The sequence below is a fragment of the Phoxinus phoxinus genome (assembly GCF_949152265.1).
Source record: "Phoxinus phoxinus genome assembly, chromosome: 20".
Lineage (NCBI taxonomy): Eukaryota > Metazoa > Chordata > Actinopteri > Cypriniformes > Leuciscidae > Phoxinus > Phoxinus phoxinus.
In genome coordinates, this window is record NC_136895.1 from 21,864,175 (window position 1) to 21,882,032 (window position 17,858).

Sequence of the window (17,858 nt, forward strand, 5' to 3'; positions counted from 1 at the left end):
CTAACTATACTCCCTTGAGGAGTTCCATTTTCCACTAAATATTTTGTACTCAATTCTTTCCCTATTCTTATTGCGATCCACCTATCCGTTAAAACGTTTTTGATCCAACTATACATTCTACCTCTTATTCCCATTTGAAAAATCTTAATCATTAGTCCTTGCTTCCACAACATATCGTACGCCTTCTCAACATCAAAAAATACAGATACTATACTTTCTTTATTAATTTGAGCTTTTCTAATTTCACTCTCTAAACATATAGCCGGATCTATTGTGCTTCGTCCCTTTCTAAACCCACTCTGGTATTCCTTTATTAGTTCTTTTGTCTCCAAATAATACTTTAATCTTTCATTTATCATTTTTTTCCATAATTTTCCCTATATGTGAAGTTAAAGCAATCAGTCTGTAACTTTCTGCCAAACTCGGATCCTTACCTGGTTTACATATAGGGACAATAATTGATTCTTTCCTCTGTTTTGGCAAACATCCCACTTCCCAAACCTTATTATATAACTTTAATAACATTTCTTTACTCTCATCATTTAATTTTTTTTATCATACAATAACTTATTTGATCATTCCCTGGTGTTGTTTTTCTCGATTTTCTTAAGGCATTATTCAATTCACCCATTGTAAACATCGCATTTATGGTACTTCCATTGTCCCCATCATCCTGCATTACTTCAACATTATCTCTTATTGTTTTCTCCCTCTGTATCTTTTCCTCATTACTCAAATTACCATTACTATGTATTTTAACAATGTCCTTTCCAGCAACTCTGCTTTACCTTTGCTCTCTATTATTACTTTCTCTCCATCTTTCATTATAGGATAACCATACTCTCTTTTATTTCCTGACATTCTCTTAATCATACCCCATACTGTACCTAATGACGTACTTCTTCCAAGAGATTCACAATACTTCCCCCAAAAGTTTTTCTTAACTCTCTTTATTGTCTTCCTTACTACAGCCTGCTTCCTCTTATATCCAATTAAATTCGGAAAGTTATGTGTTCTTTTCAGGATTTTAAATGCCTTATTTCTCTCTTTAATTACCTTTGTGCATTCTTGCGTCCACCACGGAACTATTTTCTTTCTATTACTGCCTCCTCTTTTTGGTATCGACTCTTTTGCTGCACCTAAAATAATACTACTTAATTCTTCATTCAGATCTTCAATTCCCTGATTTATACTAACCTCCTTTAATTTTTCTTTGGACAATATTCTAAACTTGTTCCAATCTGCTTCCTCAAATTTCCACCTACTTACTTTCTCTTTCTTTTGCATGTCCCTTTCTATTCCAATTTCTGTAAATATAGGATAATGATCACTCCCTATAGTGCTCTCTTTATTTACTTCCCAACTACTTATCCCTACCAAAGACTGGGACACTAACGTAAGATCTATTGCGGTTTCTGTACCCTTACTTAAATTTATCCTTGTGCCAGATCCATCATTCAGACATACTAATTCCTTTTCATCCATTATCTCTTCTAAAATTTCTCCATTCCAATCTTCTTTTTCACCCCACACCTTACTGTGTGCATTAAAATCCCCGCACCAAATAATTTTTCCTCTCCACTCCTCCAGTATTGATTCTAGTTGTACTCTCTCTAGTTTTTGACATGGGTTATAGAAGTTAATCACTTTAATCTTTTCTTTCTTGTTCCATATTTCAATAACTATTACCTCTAATTCTTGTAATGTTTTTAACCTCCTATATAGTATACCCTCTTTAATAAATATTGCACACCCTCCTCCAATTCCATTTCTTCTATCTTCACGTATGGTATTATATCCTTTAATAATGAAATCCAGATTAGGTTTGAGCCATGTTTCCTGAATGCATATGATATCCGGTTTCTTTCCTACTTTATCAACATATCCCTTAAACTCAAATCCATTTGCTAACAAACTTCTAGCATTCCATTGAATTACCAACATTGAGTTATGCTTTGAGAAGCTGTATCTGCGTTCCCTTCTTCATGGTTAAGGTCAGCATGTATCTTTTCCCACGACAAATCTTTCATGTTTAGGAATTTAGCTGCTGCCACAACTATGATTTTAATCTTCTCTGTTTTTGTTTTTGGTTGTTCTGAGCAGTTGATGACATATGCTACAAAAAGCACTATCCTATCCATTGATATTCCTGTATTTTTCTTCTCTGACCCCGCTTCTTTAATTGTACTAATATCTTCTTTTCCTCTTTCATTATTACATATTTTCACAGCCTCTGCGTATGTTACTTTCTGATTTGATTTTACTTTTTGAACCTCTGCTGCCTTTTTCCGGACTTCACATCCCCCATATGCTGCTGTGTGGTTCCCTCCACAGTTGCAACACTTTATTGTTACATTTAATCACTTTCCTTAGTTCTTCTAGATTCTCTTCTATGGGAATTCCTGTTATCACTCCCCTAGATCCTCTCTTCTCACCGATTATTCTTTTTCTCCACTATTTCTTTTTTACATACTGATTGCAGTTTCATAGCTTTATTTTTCTGCTCAGCATTTTTGCATTTCACCAATAGACTCCCATCACGCAACACCTTCGCCATTTCTATTTCCCCAATTGCTTTCTTCAATCCAGTTGTCAGAGTGATCGGGCTAACTGTGTAATTTCATTCCCCACTTTAAATTTAAGAATGATCTTAAACTCTTCCATCATAATCTTTTTCCTTACTTCTCGACTTTCTTCATCCTCTTCCAATGCGCTTTTATTTATCATCTGACTATTCCTATACTCCTTTTTCCCTCCTCCTTTCCTACTCGTACTCTTTTCCCAACCCATCTGCATATCTTCATCCTCTGAACATCCACTATAGTTTGCCATTCTGATCCAGTCACAAATCAGATTATGCCATGAACCCGCAAACAAAACAAACTAAATAAACTTATTGCAACAAAGAAAAAAGAAAAACCTTCCTCTTCAGCAATATTTAGCCGCTCATTCACTCTTTACGTGGGACGCTGCTGCGTCACCCTCCTGCTCCCGCGTAAACTCAGTCCAACAGGAAGTCGCGCCAACTCTCTTCCTTAGCAAATGCACTTCATCTTATACAACACATTACTGCCACCTGCTGGAGTAAATCAGTACTCCTCACATAATAGGCCAGGCTTGTTTGAGATGTGCCTTGCCTCTTTTTCTTTTCTGTAATACACTTTTGCAACTGTTCCTCTCTTCATATTGTAATTATATATTTTTGTTGCAATATTGTTTGTACATGATATTGAAAAAAAAATAGACCATAAAAAAAAGTGTAGAGGGTTTTCACCATAGACTGTATATAAACTGGACACAGCGTTTCACAGGTTTCAACACAGGTTTCAACGGAGAAAAGTGAAGTCAAATAGAAGCACTCGCTTCCTGATCGCCAGGCGTAGTGCGCAGCCTCAAACTGAGCTTGACAACGTTTGTGACGTGCATGAGCAACTTGTCTGAAAGCTGTCAGTCTTCTAGTAGCTGTGCTGAGAGAAATCTGAATCATTAGGCTTGTTTGAGATGAGCAAAATCTGCGCAGAACCGTTCACCGGCAAGGGGGTAATCCATCTGCCGGAAACTGAAGTTCCCCGGGAGCCGCCATTGTAGCAGAACTTCACCTGCTGTTAGCATCCCTTTGACTCCCATTCATTTTGGCGGCACTTTGACAGCGAATAACTTTACATCTGAGGCGTCCAAAGACTCCATTTGTCTATTATTTATTTCTAAAGAAACCCGACAATGTATAAAAGGCTCCATTACCTTGTACCTTACGTTATGGCCCCATAGAAGCCGGTTTTGTAAAAATAGGCTAACAATTGCGTCATAACCACATAACCAGACCGGCGGAGAAGCTCCCAAGCAATCGGGAGGACGTGGAGGCATAAAGTCAAGGGAGAAGCCCACAGAGAGTGATAAAGTGTCTCCCGCTGCTAGCTCATGGACAGCTAATACTCACGCTCTCCGTCTCAGCGAGATTCGGAAGGGAATGGTTCAGATTTCTCTCGGCACAGCTACTAGAAGACTGACAGCTGTCAGACACGTTGCTCACGTCACCAAGCTCAGTTTGAGCCTGCGCAGTACGCCTGGCGATCAGGAAGTGAGTGCTTCAAATGGGCTTCACTTTTCTCCATTGAAATCTATGGGGTCGCTGTGTCCATCTTATATACTGTCTATAATCACCGGTGATCAGCGCGAGATGCATGCCGGTTAGAAAAGTGTCCGAGTGCGGTCCGCCTGGCTCTGATGTCATGCTGACGTATGTCAAAAAAACTTGCGATCGCAAGGCGCACGTGTCGGATTCTGCAGTTGCGCCGAGCGTGAATCCCGCGATATATCCATCTTTGATCTCACAGGTGTCAGATCCACTGCGAGAAGAGAGAACTGTCCGGCTTGCCTGCTCTTTTTTCACTCCTCCCCTCACTTCAGCCGCCTACTCTCGCATACATTTCAGGCGAGGCAAGGCAAGGCAAGGCTCATCTCAAACAAACCTATTCCCTTCTGAATCTCGCAGAGACTTAGCGGTCCAATGAACTTTATGAGTCTCTATGGCTTCTCCCTTGACTTTATGGCCGTGTGTCCACCAAAGGTGCTCTGCTGAAAACGCCGAGCTGCAGGCGCTTGAGAGCGTTTTGGCAGCGCCATTTTTTTTTTTCAGTTGAGACGCATCGTTGCTATGATACAGAATATCCGTTGGTCCGTGTGGTATTAGTCCCGCCCCTCCTCCACTGTCATTGGACGGTTGGCTAAAAAGTGATAGTGATGAGCGCTGCGTTTTACCCAAAGTTGAACATTATGCGTTAAATACTCGCTCAGCACCTCGTTACGCTCCTGGCGTTCTAAAACGCGGCGTTCCCATTGAAAACAATTGAAAAATAAAGCCAGCCGCGTGAAAAAACGCTTTGGTGGACACACGGCCTATCAGACTTTATGCCTTCACGTCCCCCCGATTGCCTGCGAGCTTCTCCGCCTGCCTATACGGTAATTTCTCGACTGTGCGACAGAAGGCTTGTTTGAGATGAGCAAAATCTGCGCAGAACCGATCACCGGTGATCAGCGCGAGATGCATGCTAGTTAGAAAAGTGTCCGAACAAAAGAAGCCTTACACATGTTCTTTGTGTGGAAATAGTTTTCTAGTAGTCAGATGAGTACTCTAAAGTTACACCAGAAAAGACACAACGGTGTGAAGAATCATATGTGCTTTAATTGTGGAAAGACTTTTGTTAGAGATGCTGAACTGAAACTGCACCAGAGAACTCACAGTGAAGAAAAACCTTTCAAGTGTTCACACTGCGACAAGAGATGCATGTCCATTATATCTGAAATCACACGAGAGGATCCACACCAGAGAGAAACCGTATCACTGCCCTCCGTGTGGGAAGAGTTTCAGTCATATATCGTCTTTACACAGTCATAAAAAACAAATGTTTGAAATAATTAAATCATGTCTGAATTCATCTTCGGATCTTTCACATTCAAATGTGACACTGTCCTCACCTAACAATAAAACTAAGAAATCCAATCTATCTCTTCTATAAATCTGCCCAAACCAGCCACAACAAGTGACAGGACAATGACACATTCAAAGTTATTACAGTGAACAGTTAATCTTCAAGACGTTCTTGTATAAATATTGATTTCATGATATAATACCAAATCATGCTTTATTATGATTTTTGTATTTAGTTCAATTTATATTTAAACATTTTATAATAGCGAACGGGAGTGGATTTTTATACTCCAATAGCCTTCCCTTTGCCTTCTTATCATATCGTTTTACTCCATGTTTAATCAGCATTTGTTAATCAGTATTATCTTTTATGCAGTGATTCAATAGAATGTGCTTCGCCGAGCTGTAATATTGTCACGCGAATTGCTTGTTAAAGCTACACTAATTTTTTAAGTTGACTCTTAGCAAAAAACACTTTGTTCTTTCAAAATAATGTGCTCATTAATGTATAATTACTTCTGCCAACTAATCAAGTATTCTCGTAGGTGTAGAATCTCCATCCATCCATCCATCTTCTTCCGCTTATCCGGGGCCGGGTCGCGGGGGCAGCAGTCTAAGCAGAGATGCCCAGACTTCCCTTTCCCTAGCCACTTCCTCTAGCTCTTCCGGGGGGACACCGAGGCGTTCCCAGGCCAGCCGAGAGACATAGTCTCTCCAGTGTGTCCTAGGTCTTCCCCGGGGTCTCCTCCCGGTGGGACGTGCCCGGAACACCTTCCCGGGAAGGCGTCCAGGAGGCATCCGGAACAGATGCCCAAGCCACCTCAGCTGACCCCTCTCGATGTGGAGGAGCAGCGGCTCTACTCTGAGCTCCTCCCGAGTGACCGAGCTCCTCACCCTATCTCTAAGGGATCGCCCAGCCACCCTGCGGAGAAAGCTCATTTCGGCCGCCTGTATCCGGGATCTTGTCCTTTCGGTCATGACCCAAAGCTCATGACCATAGGTGAGAGTAGGAACGTAGATTGACCGGTAAATCGAGAGCTTCGCCTTGCGGCTCAGCTCTTTCTTCACCACGACAGACCGGTACATCGACCGCATTACTGCGGAAGCTGCACCGATCCGTCTGTCAATCTCCCGTTCCATCCTTCCCTCACTCGTGAACAAGACCCCAAGATACTTGAACTCCTCCACTTGAGGCAGGAACTCTCCACCAACCTGAAGTGAGCAAGCCACCCTTTTCCGACTGAGGACCATGGCCTTGGATTTGGAGGTGCTGATTCTCATCCCAGCCGCTTCACACTCGGCTGCAAACCGTCCCAGTGCATGCTGAAGGTCCTGGTCTGTAGGGGCCAACACGACAACATCATCCGCAAAGAGCAGAGACGAAATCGTGTGGTCCCCGAACCTGACACCCTCCGGCCCCTGGCTGCGCCTAGAAATTCTGTCCATAAATATTATGAACAGAACCGGCGACAAAGGGCAGCCCTGCCGAAGTCCAACATGCACCGGGAAGAAGTCTGACTTACTGCCGGCAATGCGAACCAAGCTCCTGCTCCGGTCGTATAGGGACCGGACAGCCCTTAGCAAAGGACCCCGGACCCCATACTCCCGGAGCACCCTCCACAGGCCGCCTCGAGGGACACAGTCGAATGCCTTCTCCAAATCCACAAAACACATGTGGATTGGTTGGGCAAACTCCCATGAACCCTCCAGCACCCTGTAGAGGGTATAGAGCTGGTCCAGTGTTCCACGGCCGGGACGAAAACCGCACTGTTCCTCCTGAATCCGAGGTTCTACTATCGGCCGTAATCTCCTCTCCAGTACCCTAGCATAGACTTTCCCGGGGAGGCTGAGAAGTGTGATCCCCCTGTAGTTGGAACACACTCTCCGGTCCCCCTTCTTAAAAAGAGGGACCACCACCCCAGTCTGCCATCCCAGAGGTACTGTCCCCGACCGCCACGCGATGCTGCAGAGGCGTGTCAGCCAAGACAGCCCCGCAACATCCAGAGACTTGAGGTACTCAGGGCGGATCTCATCCACCCCCGGCGCCTTGCCACCGAGGAGTTTCTTGACTACCTCGGTGACTTCAGCTTGGGAGATGGACGAGTCAACCTCCGAGCCCTCAGCCTCTGCTTCCTCAATGGAAGACGTGACGGCGGGATTGAGGAGATCCTCGAAGTATTCCTTCCACCGTCCGACGACATCCCCAGTTGAGGTCAACAGCTGCCCACCTCCACTGTAAACAGCGTTGGTGGGGCACTGCTTCCCTCTCCTGAGTCGCCGGACGGTTTGCCAGAATCTCTTCGAGGCCAGCCGATAGTCATTTTCCATGGCCTCTCCGAACTCCTCCCAGGCCCGAGTTTTTGCCTCCACAACCACCCGGGCTGCAGTTCGCTTGGCCTGCCGGTACCCGTCAGCTGCCTCAGGAGTCCCACAAGCCAACCAGGCCCGATAGGACTCCTTCTTCAGCTTGACGGCATCCCTTACTTCCGGTGTCCACCACCGGGTTCGGGGATTGCCGCCTCGACAGGCACCGGAGACCTTACGGCCACAGCTCCGAGTGGCCGCTTCGACAATGGAGGTGGAGAACATGGTCCACTCGGACTCAATATCTCCAGCCTCCCTCGGGATCCGGTCGAAGCTCCGCCGGAGGTGGGAGTTGAAGATCTCTCTGACAGGAGACTCGGCCAAACGTTCCCAGCAGACCCTTACAGTACGCTTGGGTCTGCCGAGTCTGTCCAGCTTCCTCTTCCGCCATCGGATCCAACTCACCACCAGGTGGTGATCAGTTGACAGCTCCGCCCCTCTCTTTACCCGAGTGTCCAAGACATACGGCCGCAGGTCGCAGGTGTAGAATCTGCCATTTATAATACATGCGGGTGTGCTGCTCGAATGGCGGAAGCCATGTTGCGTCTCCATCTTGAAAATACATTAGCCAAAGAGGGACATCCCTGGAAATTCAAGCTTCGCCTTTCGCGTTTTTACACTCAGTGGCACCGTGACGAATGCGTGGGGGAGATTACTCGCGACTGCCGGCAGATTTGAAATAATACGGCCACCGTAGGAGTTAAACCGCCCTCGGAATGGGAGGGGCTAGAAAGTAATATTTAGTCATATACAATTTCACCGCTAGATGGGAGTAATTCCTACACAGTGTAGCTTTAACTGCAGATTACTGGTTACTACAGTGCGCATAAAACCACTGTGGCGAGCAGGACGAGGCCGAGGGCCGTGAGAGGACGGCGCGAGGCCGGTGGCGTGATTAGACAACTAATGAATGACACCTGCACGACGCACCGGTCTCGTATCTCTCACGGAGGAGCGGAAGCATAAAAGGAGGAGCGACGACAGTGAAGATTGAGAAAGGCCAGGCCTGGATTCTATTTGATATTTTGTTTTATTATGTGTGGCGTCAGTCGACCGTGAGGGACTTTACTTCCCTTCTTTACTTTCGTTTCTGTATTTGTTTTTGTATTAAAATTGTTGATTGTTCGCCGGTTCCCGCCTCCTCCTTGCCATAATATCTAACCTTGTTACAACCACATTTAAGATTCGATTTGGATCTTTATTTAAGACAGATTTATTGGGTATACATTGCACTGATACAAGTCACTAAAATTTGTATTATTTAATTGTAGAAACTTGGAAACCATAGAAAAGAATACATTTATTACAAGCTTTATATTTTGTTTACCTTAATTCATTTAAAAAGTGTTATCATTATTAGGTATACACATCAATCATATATCATTAAAATTATTTGTTGAAACCTGGAAGCCACAGAGATCACACATAATTATTTTATATATGTTGTAAATAAAGACTATATATATATATATATAATTAAATTATTTGTTTTCTCTTTTCGCATAGTGCATTGCAGTCACAGTCATTCAAGTTTTATTATAATTGGGAAAACTTGAAAGCCAACATCAATATTGTTTATTTTATTTAGACAATATACAATATCACTCAATATTACACAACGCCTACTATTAAATAATATTACACATTTGCTGGTGGTAATGCCGGTGAGTCCTGTTGTGACATTCTCTACTCTGCCTTTTCTTAAAAATAGCATTTTATCAAGGACAAATCTACATATAGTTCCCAACGAAAGTATTGGCTCTCCTCCATTGATAGCCATGTAAAAAAAAAAGGATTTTATTTTAGTAAAAGTTGCAGGCTTGCCAGTGGCTCTGGTATGGCTGTGTTCTCGTTGCATTTACAATTTTGACCAACAGGTGTCGCTACTGTACAGTGTTTGGGGCTCTTCGAAATCCGAAGCATTTCTTTTTTCAATCAACTCCTTTTCTGCCATCACTATTATGCTGGGTGTTTTTATTGTTCTGAATGATGGATTGGTTTTGCTATGACATTCACTGGTAAGTAAGGTGTGTAACTCATTTGTTCTGTGGCTACAACAATGCATCTCTGTGAAATAGTGATTCTACTCTAAACTAGAGCAAAATAACACGGTAAAAAAATATGTAAACCATAATTTTATTCAATTAAAACACAAAAATTATTCTGTACAGTTCCCCAGCATGAAAAGCAGAGAATGCCAAGAATACATGTATCGCTGAAGCCCAGAGACACCCAAGTGAGAGGAGCCTGTGCCTCAAGTTAGTGGGGTTCAGTTTAAAGGTGTGGTTGGGTATGGACCTTTTTATAGAACCCATTTGGACACGTGGTGCTCAGTGCAGAGCCAAATGACGTCCAGCTCCACCTCTCTGGATGTAATAGGTGGAGGAAGTTTTGGGGAGGGTTAGCGTCTGGTTGGCACACCACTCCTACAACACCTATTATTCTCATATTTAGGGGGAGCTGGACTTCACGCTCCATCCACATGGGCTGCAGTGATATAGAATGGGGAAGGAAAACATTTCAGGGTTCCCGCCTTGGAGAAGAGCCAAACCTGTAGAAACATGTCCTATCATGCAGGAAATCTTCAGTAGCCTAACTAAGGCCCTGTTTACACGAGAACGCTCGCAGGTGAAAACGTAAAAATATTTGATCAGATATGCCTTCGTTTAGATGGCGACGGCGTTTTTGGGGCTTAAAAGCGCAAAAAAGTGAAACCACCCTCCAGAGTGGAAATCTTAAAAACGCTCCACCGTCGCGTTCCCCTAAGGGTAAAAACGCAAAAGTCTAGGGGAGAGCAGGGGCGAAAGTACCATTTTTCAGAAAAACCTCATTTTAAAAGATGATGGTTTAGACAGAGATATATTTTTGCTGTGGTCAGTCACTCACAACTGTGGTCTATCAATACCAGGTGTTATTTTGTAAAAATGTTGAATGACTTCAGTATAATTTCACTTTGAACTTAAGACTGCTCATGCTCAGTTGGGACGAAAGTAACACACAGGTGGGTTAAACAACATATACAAGGTAGATTTTTTGTGTTACTCTTGTTTTTTTTTTTTTTTTAGCCTAAATATACTTGAGTATGACCTTGTTAACATGTAATTGCAAACATATTTGGGCCTTTATCTTTGCAAAAAAATTAATTTTTAAAATGAAAATGTAAATTAACAGTTTCATCAAATGTTTCAAAAGTAACAAAACATTACAAACTTGAATTGTTTAGAATATTTTTGTATTGGCAATGTCAATCCATTTTATAAAATGTTTTTTTCAACATGAAAAATATGAAAATTTTATTAAATTAGCATAATATAAATTCAAAACATAACAATATTCCTGTTTCCATCCAGCTGTTTTTATGCATACATTTAAAATGTGCATAAAAACATTTGGATGGAAACCCTGCAAATGCATAGGTGGAGGTGGAAAAGCTATAAGGGTATGGCTAAAACCTAAATGTGACTAGGGTAAATGGAAACAGATTGAGTGAAAATAAATAGTGACACAGAAATCAGCTGATTTAAATGTGACTTAAGCTTTAAACGCCCTCTCATAAATATCTGCCATATTCTGTTGGTATAATATGACATAAACATGTTTTTATGAATGCTGCAACACACAGAAAGTCACCACATTAGCAGAGGGACAAAATAAACACTTGTTTTCACTGTAGCGGGACAAAAGTAACAAGTGTTACTTTCGTCCCGACAGGAACTCTTGACATTTAAACCCAATTTAGTTTTATACTGAAAAACTCTATTAACTTTGTTACTTTCGTCCCGCGTTACTTTCGCCCCGGTTCTCCCTACTAGACAGTGAAGGCACCGATCTGCTCACGGTGGCTCTCGTCGCGGATGCATTTACGTCACAGGCATACGCCAGTACAGGAAAATAACAAAACATTATCAAACTAAAATATAGTATTAATTTCTTTGAAAAAAAAGAGAAAAAAAAGTGTCATTTTTGACCGACACACGAAGAGCACCGAGGGCTAAACCAGCAGCTTTACCGTATTAAACATGAAAAACAGTGTCAGCGTTAACTGGATGGAAGAACTCGATTAATATTTTCTTTGTGTAGGCTAATTTAGGGTTTCTTATGTTAAAAGCTTTCAGGGACTAGATTGTTTTAGGTTTGAGAAAATAGTATAAGAAAAGTGATTTAATAAATAAAAGCTTCATAAAGTGAAGTGAAATAGTTTATTCTGTTGCATTCCATTCAGTACAACGTTCATGAAATAATGCTGAAATATGGTCAAATACACAAACAATGACAGTTGTTTTTAAGGCAGCTGTAGCACAAGCTCAAGTATCATTTCAGGTCTAGACAGGTTTTTACGCTTCGTCGGGTGTTCTTGTGGGATTATGAAGCTGTTATTCAATCCACTTTTTTTACAGGTCATAACTGACAATAACACAATGAAATGGCAGTGTGCAAATAAATAACTAAAAAAATAATAAAATTTTTACATTCTGCTTCAGTAAATCTCAACTATTTGAATTACCAGACCCAGATTTTACATTAGAAATTGTTAATAATACTAAAGTGAAAGTAGTACTCCCTAGAAATACTTCTACCTACTAATACTAATAAGCTACTTAAGTTATAGTACTACAGTGAGCAGCATATTAATTATTAACATTAAATTGGCTGAATATGAAACCGTTTTAGTTTCTAAATTCATCCATTTTCCAAACCAATGTGCCCATGGGTTTTCTTCCAAACTGTTGCACTAACAGTATTTATGATTACAGTAAAGTTAGAAGTATTTTTATATTTGCATGCAGCATTGCTTCCCTCTGAACAATATTTGAGTCGTGAGCCACTAGTTGAGAATCACTGCTCTATACTGAAATGAGACTGAATTCTTGTTGACAAAATATTAAAAGTAATTTAGCTCTTTAGCTCATCTTAACACTTGAGTACACTATTTCATCATCTTCATTGAGTTTCTGTAAGAAAACACAAAAGTAAAATCAGGAACAGTGTTGATGAACAGATGCAAAACTGGAAAAAAGAGGTTAATATTTCAGAGAATAACAAATTACAAGAAATCCATCAGAAACATTGGTCTATCATGATTAATAAAGTTGAAAGTAAGATGTTCTGAACCCAAACTGTAATTTTGCCTGAAATTTCTCTTTCAAGAACAGTGACGTCCGCTCTATAAAACCAAAGATGATGTTCATCCGTTCCTGTAATCTTATCCAGAGCAACTTTTGATTAGTGTGTAAATCTACTTCAATGCATTCTTTTGTGTGACACAAATGCAGAAGTTCAGAACAAGACTTCAGAACAAGTTTTTGTGGCTCAGTGTGAATGAATGGTCCTTTTATACTGAGAGGAAGTTCTGAAAGTGACATCGTGCCTAACAATTCACCTTTGGCTAAGCCCCGCCCCCCTTAGTTACTGTTGCTACCTCCGACAACTTCATCTGGGCTCTGGTTTGGTATCAACATGGCTTATGCTGTGACGGCTCTTCCTGCTGGAATTTTATCAAACTTTTATAAAGCAGCAAATAAAGTGTCCGATAGAAGTAGGCAAAAGTGTCTGCAGTGTGCGTTTGAAGGCTTTATTCAAGACATACCGGTGAAACGCAAGCAGCAACAAGGCATCCAAATAGAGGGAAAAGCATAACGGTCACAGTCAAAAAATGAACCACCGAATATCCTAATCGAGACGGAGGCTGTGACTAACAATATCAGGAGAAACACTGTTCATACAAAGCTGGGTAGGTCTCTATTCACTTCTATAATCGTTATTATTTACAAAGCAAACGGACTACGCGAGTATAAAGTTGTATTTATTAGCAGCGTGTGCTAGCGTATCAACAATTAGGGTAGAGAACCGAAATCATAAATCTAAACCAGCATAAAACTGTCTAACTAGTGTAACTTCACACACAGTAAGGTTAAAAGGTAAATGTGTCTTAGAGCAAAGGTGAGCTTGTTGATCTTGAGGGGTTTCGCTGACTGAGAGGACGTCCATACAGTTTAATCCAAAGACGACACTTGTCAGTATTTAACTTCGGTTTTGGGAAGGGGGAAAAACGGACACCCCCTCCAACCTCTCTGGGAAACGCGTATCTGTGTTACAAATGCCCCAGGCACAACGTTTAACCATATTTTTTATAAAACGACGACGTAATAACCTGCCGAGACCAAAAATATGAGCCGCCTGCGTTGAAGTCAATGGAGCGCCGTGAAAAAGTGTCGGAGCCTCTGTGGGAGCTCGTTCGTGGCTGCGCTGTGATTGGTCAATCTACATTCTAGGGCGTGGCTTAGCCAAAGGCGAATTGTGTTTCGTATAAAATCAGAATCCAAATCCCTGAATGAGAATGAGAAAGAAAAAATGGTAGCAGAACATCTTACAACTAAGATGTCTATGAAAAATTAACTATGTTTTCATGCATCTAGTCAATCTGGAACATACGTGACATGATCTGCACACACAGACATGTGATCATGCAAGTTTATGCACACTACGAACATTCAAAGAAACTCACAAATCACAAGATTTTAGACATGACAGTAAAGCAGCAAAAGACAACAGCAATAAAGTCTCTCTTGATGTTCAATCAAAGGGAGTAAAACAGCATCATTGTAAGGTACGTATAATATGATATCAATATCTATGAAGCTTTATAATATTATATTTCTGTTAGATAATAGTGATTACAATAATTGTGTCCTTTCAGATCTTCACTAAACATCTATTTGCAAGTAAATATAAACAGCAAAAGAAAAAAAAAATTGCCGCCATTCTGTGTCTTTGTTTGGCAAGTGCGAACAGCAGGTGTTTTTAATTTACAGGAAAATTTACAACAATGCCAAAACCTATTGACAAACTGCATGATTATTTTATATTTGGCTGTTTTTCTTTCTTTTTTGGACTCATTTAATCACATGTAGAACAAGTTTCTTAACTGTTAACTGACAAACTGGCGTCTTTTCGGTCTGTTGCTTTTGAACAATTTGTCATTTTAATCTATGTTGTTCCTGTAGGATTTGTGGAGATTTGCGCACCTGTTGAAATAGCCAAACCCTGTTAATAAAGGGGTGTCCGGATGCGTATAATACAGATGACGTTTTTATATGAATCACTAGCATTAAATCTAAAATCATCTATTATTCATCTTAACATAGAGCAGAATATTTGCTTAGGCTGTGATAAGAAACAAGCAAGCACAGACAGGCACTGAGATTTGATTTGTGAATGATCATGAATGATCGATCAATGCACCGGTGCGGAGCTTTACAGACAGCGAGACACAACGCACACAGCAACACTGTCTCTTACCGTATTCTGTAAATGACGTGCACAGAATGTTGTTGTAGCATAATGTATTTCTTCAGTTTCAACTGTTTTAACAATAATCACATTTTAACTATAAAAATGATACATGAACCTGAAATGGTGAAACACAAAAGACTCATTCAACTGGAGTAATACTTACAACTTGGTGTTGCTGATTTACGGTTCTTGATGTACCAGATCACAATCCCTCCAGAAACTGCAATTATGGCCAGCGATAACAATACACCAACTACCACTGATATCAAATACGAACGGTGACTCTGTTCTGTAATGAACAAACAGAAAACATTGTGTAGTGTAGTATATATTACTCCTGCAAGTCTGACTTCAAACCTGAGATACCAGCAGATCAGGGAGATAATATATATATATTACATAACTAGAGAAACTCTTGATGCCGACCAGCCTTTGTTCAGAGAGTTTTTAACACCAGGGCCGGTTGCATGAACTGTTAAGACTCTTTAAGATTGTTCACAACTTATGTAAGTATGTTACATAAAAACATAGATTGGCCTAATTTGATACCAAAAAGTAAGATTGACTGCCCGTTGACTAACTGCTAGTGGCTCATCCTAGAGACACGGAGTTAACATAATATGTTTATGCAACTGGCCTCAGGTGTTTAAAGTAATGTAAAACCTAATATGTAACCCATACTCAGATATACTGATATTGTGTTGAGGTTATAACTCACAAAGATGAAACTACAAAATATTCCAATCAACAGTTCAGAAGACTGTAATCTCACCGTTGACATACCTTCACATGTGTGACAGCGTTCACTGATGTTGTCCAGATGTGTGGTCTGGTTGCTGATGGGATTGTTGATCACACATCTGTATGTGTTTTTATCCTGATATTCCACCTCCAGAGGTAGAGAGAGACTGATGCTGAGATCACACACACTGATGCTGGACAATACACTGATTCCTTTGTACCAGGAGAGAGTCACATCACTCACATTCAACACTGAACACACCAGTGAACATCTGGACTCTGATGATCTTGATGATGATGATGATGATGATCTTGATGATGATGATGAACAGTTTAAAGAGTTAACGGAAATGACAAGAATGGGTAGAGGAGCTGGAAAACATGAAAGAACATGAAGTCAAGTCAAGTCACCTTCATTTATAAAGTGCTTTTAACAGTATAGATAGTTTCAAAGCAGCTTAACATGGATAATAGTAACAGAGATTGTTTAGGCTTTACAGCAGCTAGGATAAAGTTATTATCCAGCTAGAGTTAGTTTTGATTGATTCACTTCCATTGTAAAGATCATTAGTTATTAACTTAGGGCCGCTTACACAACACCGTTTTCCCCGAAAACAGAAAACTTTTAATGTGTTCTGGCCTTTCACTTGAACGACAGCAGTGTTGGGTGGCTCAAGAACAACAACAAAAAAAAAAAAACTTAATAAAGAATTATTATCAAAAATCAATAACAAAAAAAACCTTGATCCAGATGTTTTCTTGCAAGGCTAATGTAAAAGAAACCAAGAATGCAAGGCTTAAAAAAGAGAAATGCCTGCATCTAAACTAAAATAGTTTATATCTTATTAATTATTTCAACAATTTGTAGGTAATTTTGGCTGCAATTTTGGGAATTTTAATTATCATTTATCATATCAGAAATAATTTGTGATACGATTCATACAGTTTACTCACCATACACAGTAACATTGAATCTCTTCAGTGTTTTTCTACTTCTGATGATGGTCAGTTCATAAAGTCCAGTGTGTTCAGATATGATGTTTCTGATGGTCAGAGATCCAGTTTGATTGTCCATCTGGAGTCTGTCTCTGAAACTTCCATCATTACTGACAAATATAATGTTTATTTGGTCTCTTCTAAAGATTTCAGCTATTCGAGTGTTTTGAGGTCCAAACGTCCACAGAATATGATCATCTTTCTGTACTTGAACATCAGTGTTTAGAGAGACAGAATCTCCCTCAGTCACTGACACTGACTTCACTTCTTCTGCATCACCAAACACTCCTGAAACACATTCAAACAAATGAATTCTTTAAACAATTGTCATAACAAACAAACAAACAAACAAATAAAAAAAGTAGGAAGGAACGTAGCCTATTTTGTTTTACATTAGGCTACGTTGAAAAGTTAAAATGGGTGTTTCTACCTGAAATTAAACCTCCAAAAAAGTTGAATGACAACGCATTTGGAAAGTAGAAATGTAGGCTATTTGCATGCGTTTAAATCCGACTTACCATTTGTGGTCAGAATGCATAGACAGATGAAAGCAGTGTTTAAAATCATATTCCTCAAAAGATGTCCGAACGATTTCTGATAAATAAAGTCGTCATTGCGCTGTTGAAAACGTGTTTTCAAACGGATAAACAAGCACTCTACAAAACTTCGTGTTTCTCTGAATGTGTCTGTTACTGTCTGTCTGCTGCTCGTGCTCACAGAGGAAGACGAGATGACGTATGACTCATTGCCTGTCTGGGCGCTTATAGAGATTATTACCGGTATTTGATTTATTGGTGAAACAGTTATTTGTTCTTATTTTATAACTATTTTATTTCACCATAAAATTAAATTTGTCACTACAATACAGTATCTACTAGAATCTAGAAATCTAGTCAAAATCTGACATGAACAGTTCCATTAAATGTTTTTTAATGCAGAAAAAGCGTATCAGGCTGGACAAGCTAATGTGCGGTCAGCGACTGTTTCTATGGAAATTCTTTCTAACGGCAGCAAATTGGCGATTGGCTTTTGTTTA

At 40.5% G+C, this 17,858-nt stretch overlaps 1 protein-coding gene across 7 annotated transcripts; it reads right to left on the reverse strand.

Annotated features, from left to right (window-relative positions):
• Positions 1-10,861: 10,861 nt before the first annotated feature.
• LOC306988430 (uncharacterized protein) lies at positions 10,862-17,579 on the reverse strand. Of its 7 annotated transcripts, XM_079593428.1 has the most exons (7): positions 17,341-17,523; positions 16,781-17,110; positions 16,071-16,198; positions 15,869-15,974; positions 15,249-15,374; positions 15,092-15,153; positions 10,862-12,744 (listed from the first exon to the last, which is right to left on the reverse strand). In XM_079593428.1, exons 1-7 carry the CDS (start codon positions 17,387-17,389, stop codon positions 12,694-12,696), a joined length of 852 nt encoding a protein of 283 aa, XP_079449554.1. In that variant the 5' UTR covers positions 17,390-17,523; the 3' UTR covers positions 10,862-12,693. The 7 variants fall into 7 exon arrangements, 5 of the variants coding, with proteins under 5 accessions (XP_079449554.1, XP_079449558.1, XP_079449557.1 ...); XM_079593432.1 differs by having other exon boundaries at positions 15,869-16,198; positions 17,341-17,579; XM_079593431.1 differs by lacking the exon at positions 15,092-15,153 and having other exon boundaries at positions 11,974-12,744; positions 15,869-15,962.
• Between the last annotated feature and the right edge of the window lie 279 nt (positions 17,580-17,858).